This window comes from Lactuca sativa, chromosome 5, assembly GCF_002870075.4.
Source record: "Lactuca sativa cultivar Salinas chromosome 5, Lsat_Salinas_v11, whole genome shotgun sequence".
Taxonomy (NCBI): domain Eukaryota; kingdom Viridiplantae; phylum Streptophyta; class Magnoliopsida; order Asterales; family Asteraceae; genus Lactuca; species Lactuca sativa.
In genome coordinates this window covers 43,341,021-43,346,014 of record NC_056627.2, presented here as the reverse complement: position 1 = coordinate 43,346,014, position 4,994 = coordinate 43,341,021, and the positions used below count along the sequence as shown (strand labels likewise).

General features: G+C 32.9%; 1 protein-coding gene across 1 annotated transcript; it reads right to left on the bottom strand.

Annotated features, from left to right (window-relative positions):
* Positions 1-791: 791 nt before the first annotated feature.
* Positions 792-1,361, bottom strand: LOC111897423 (uncharacterized mitochondrial protein AtMg01250-like). The gene has a single exon (XM_023893389.1). The coding sequence runs from the start codon at positions 1,359-1,361 to the stop codon at positions 792-794; it is 570 nt and encodes a 189-aa protein (XP_023749157.1).
* Positions 1,362-4,994: the final 3,633 nt, after the last annotated feature.

Genomic DNA, 4,994 nt, shown 5'->3' with positions numbered 1-4,994 from the left:
ATTTTCCACCGAAATAAATCTGTCACATCTGATCTCACACCACACCAGGATCGAGTCCATTATTGCCTTCGCCGCATGACAAGTTAACAAAATATGATCACATGTCTCCTACTCCGTACTACATACATCACATGTAGTATTTAGAATTATGACACCCCTGTTTTTTAATTCCACAGCAGATGGAATTCTATTGAGTTTTGCTCTCCATATGAAACATATAATCTTAAAGGGAATCAACTTATCCCAAGCAAATGGTCCGTTGTTAACGATATATCCCGCCAATTCAATTCGCTCCCGTAACAGACAGACCAAAAACCTGCCATCTCTCACAAAATTAGAAACCCAACATCAATATGTTGAATTCCATGACACAATTTCCTTAGGATCAACGTTATATTGTGTATAGTGATTCCGTGTTTTTATAATGTTTTTCCACACCCCAGTGTTGGATCTGTTAGCGAAAACAGACCAATGCCTCCCTTCTAGATTATGAATACTTCGAATTACTTTGGACCATATAGAGGATTCATCCGCTTTCAAGCACCACATCCATTTAGCCAACATAGAAATATTCATAGCTTTAATAGACCCAAGCCCGATGCCTCCAACCTTTTTTTGGTGCTATAATCTTAATCCTGTTTGACCCAATAAATACTTTTTTTGTCATACTCTCTGCACCAAATGAATTTCCTCCTAATTTTTTCAAGTGTGTCAAGAACACCATTTGGGACTACAAATATGGACATAAAATATGTATGGAGATTACCAAGCACTGCCTTTGCAAGAGTACTCTACCACCAAATCTCAATGCTTTCGCTTTCCACATAGAGAGCTTGGAGTGAAACTTTTCGATGATCGGCCTCCATGCATTCTTTTTTATTCATATTCTCACCAACAGGGATACCCAAGTAAGTAAACGTGATCGACGATGGTTCACATCCAAGAGGGGCAGACCAATTTGAAATTTCCATAAGAGGAGCACCCACACCAAACACTTTTGACTTTTTGAAGTTCACTTTCAATCCAGATGAGATGTGAAAGCATCGTAAGATCCTTGCCGAATTAGCTATGTTTCGCCTAGACCATTCTACAATGAACAATGCATCATCTGCATAAAATAAGTGTGACACACACAAGCTAGAATTTTGGAATTTTATCCCGTCGAACACGCCTTTCTCCACTGTCGTCTTCATAGCAAAATTTAATCTTTCCATTGTAATAATAAATAGGAAGGGGGATAATGGGTCCCCCTGCCTCACACCCTTTGTAGGGTTTCCATTGATGATCACTAAAGCTCTTCCGCATTCTAAATAGCTATGAATCCAAAGCCGCCATCTCACCCCAAAATTCATTTGTTCCATGATAGAATCAAGAAAAGCCCAATTGACCAAGTCGAAGGCTTTGTTAAAATCCGCCTTGAACAATCATTCACTCTAAAAATTCTTTCTAATTGTATTTGCAATTATTTCGTTTACGACATTTTAAAAGTTTTCTCAAATTTTTATTTTTTAAATGTCTAATTAATCTAGCTATAACGGCGGTGAACGATGGTCGGTTTTTGTATCATCCTCCTATGAGTCCTATGGTAGGTTTTCATCACAAACATTATAAATAATCATATATTATTAAGCTGGTTTTAAAATTATACAAGTCAAGAACGATCGAAATTATGAACAACTTTAGACAACTTGTTTATTTATACAGACACAAATTATATAGATGTTATGACATAAATAATGGATTATCTTTAATAATTTAAAATGGTGGAAACAACGTCAAGAAAATGAACCATTCTACGTTTTTGCCATCGTGTCATGCGAATACAATAAACTGGTATTGTAGCTTTGTAAAAAAAAAAGTAATATTTGATTTATATGTTAGAAAATTCAAGGAGAGCTTTATTGACAATGGATTCCCTTCATGTCGGTAAATTCAAATATATCGTCATATCATCCGGACGAGATGCAAAGTATTTCCGAAACTCAAGAACCATTCACAAACTCTACAAATCAAGTGCCCAACCATATGCATAATATGACTAAAACTTATAATTTTATTTCGCTTACCAATCAAGTATTTGTAGTTTATAAGCTACCTGTATATTTCTCATTTTGTAAGTTTTTTATATTAATAAATAAAACCCATGGATTTTTATGCATTTTTTTGTAATACAAATTATTTTATTATAAATAAACAAGTAAAAAGACTATGCTTTTTAGGCCCACAACAGGCCAGAATTTGCCCATATGGAATTGGGTTGGGTTTTTATACTCTAAGACCGGGCCGGATCAAGCTATGTGCAATTTATGAAAAGAGAGTGTACTCTCACTCTAAAAAGCCTCTTTTTGTCACCAATAGGAGTCCAATCCCCATCTCTGCATACAAAAATACAAATAGAGGCCGACAACAATAATATCAATAGAGACATAGGCCAACAATATCATATGTGTTCCTTCACAACACCTTTCTTAACATGTTTATCTACATACGTCTCTTAATAATCAGCCACAAAACCCACGTGTTGATGGTATTATTTCAACTAAATTGATTTCAAAGTAGTTATATTTGTCTTTGCCTAACAGCTTAAGTATCAGTATTCTGAATTAATTGATATATACCTTAACATATATACATACATAACTGAAACACATACGCATATATAATATATTTGTACACATTAATCCTCGACTCCCGTTGGTTCAAGTCTTCAAGTCCCAGAATGCATTAGCTCAAATATATATTGCCCCAAATCTCACCGAGCCAAACTAAACTGTCCTTTAAATATAGTGAAAAACAATTGAAAGAGTTACGGGTTAATTAACATATACGATATGTTATAGTTTCTATATATACATGAAAATATTGAGAATAAATAATAAATATTGACTTTGTAAGTTGTGCTGCCTTATAAGGTGGTATTTTTCTAAGTACTACAAAATGTCGGATCACAAGGGATCGTGTTCGATTGACAGTAAAAAACGACCATTCAACAACAGTTTTGGGCATTTAATGTTGTCTTTTCAGCATTTAATGGGATTCCGTCAACATGGCCAATAGACACATATGTTCACATGGGAGTCGATACTCGTCCAGTCATAAACATTTTTAAGAAAAACGAAAACCAAGCATCCGATATATTAACATACTGCTTTAAGTCATAAAAACTCTAGCAACATATTACATCATCATCTTTTCCCGAATCTCGCATAATTAAGGCTTTTATCGCTCATCATTAATCGACATTTGTGTCATATACGGTATAAGAAATTTATAACTGCACCAATATTCTTCACACTCTTTATTTTACTGATCATGCATGCATGGAAGACTAATAACATGTTCAGAAAACATGTTACCATCTATATTTATATATGTGTGTGTATACATGGGAAGGGGTGTGTGTATGTATACGTACATATTGGAAGTACCGAAGTATAGTTATCTTAATGCCTAATAAGGGTAAGATATTGATTAATAAATACATGGACAAAAGGCATCCACCTCCCATCACACCTCGATTGTTGCTAAAACCCTTTGGAAAATATTTATATACATAGCGAAGAGAAGATGCTTGTGTATTAAATAATGATGTACACACGTGCATAGCTTTCCAACTCCTTTTGTCTGTCTAGGTTTTTTTTTAAAGTATATGATTTTTGCATGCATTTAGAAATCGGTCGGTCATCACTGTAACTAACATATAAATCAAATCCTAGCCGACGTAGAGTTACAGAGCTCACACTTGGTCGTATCTAACAGAATATAACTATTTAATATACATACATGTAATTAAATATTTTCCGGAGATAATTAAACTTGAAACAAAATATATGGAACACGTTCATGCATTAAACATCTGTGCATTGGGGAGATAAACAATATAATTAACAGATATATAATGTTTCTTAAGATTATAACAGGATTATTGTATCCGCTAAGCATATGCTAAGGCCTAAGAGAAGATCATAAATATATTGCCGTTCCAAAGAAAAAGATAAGATCATATATACAGTATCGTTTTATCAGTTTAGATATGCTAAGAGAAGATTATATATATATATATATATATATATATATATATATATATATATATATATATATATATATATATATATATATATATATATATATATATATATATATAAAATAGGGTTGCTCGTGAATTCTAGTACAGGGTCACTGTGCAATTGGATCAAACTCATGTGCCGCGTATTCCCCGCTGATTACCTCTCCGGTTTCCCAATCAGCTTCCATACCTCAAAACCTTAAATACATACACACAGATAACTGCGCTAGAACTTACCGATGACATGCTTATAAATTTGTAAAGAAACAAAAGGTCCAGTAATTTAAGTTAGTATAAACAAATTTGTTTTCGTTCATGATTCATTAACTCTACTTCATCCTAATATATCAAATACTAAGAGATGACAACCAACTTGTATTAACATATTATGATGATATAAAACTTTTTGGAATATTTGAATATGTTCTCGAATATCATTGCTAAATTTTGATAACTAAATTAGAAAAAAAATAAAATTAATTAATGGTAACCACAGAATTAACTTTGGAGCGTATTATAAAAAAAGGTAATTATACATAAACACGAGCCATGGTTTACGCCATGTTAGATTGAAAATTTGACTTATAAATATGAAAGTATATCTTTTATTTAAGTAAGAAATTATATATATATAATTTCTTCTGCCCATTTAAATAATGACATGTGTCATGTTATCCCGATTTAATTTTTGTCATAAACCATTTTGGAACTATGGATCAAGCGGGCTTGGTGATGCTAGGTTTAGTTGATTCTTCCTGTAGAAGGCTCGATCAAGCTTGACTAGAGAAAGATTATGGCTCAACAAACAGAAAATCCGTTACAGTTAGTTCAAATGTTCAATCCAAAATTATTAATACATACAGGATGATCTCACAAATTGAATAAAAATCTACATGCATCAAGTACTCTTTAGCTTACGTCAACTTGT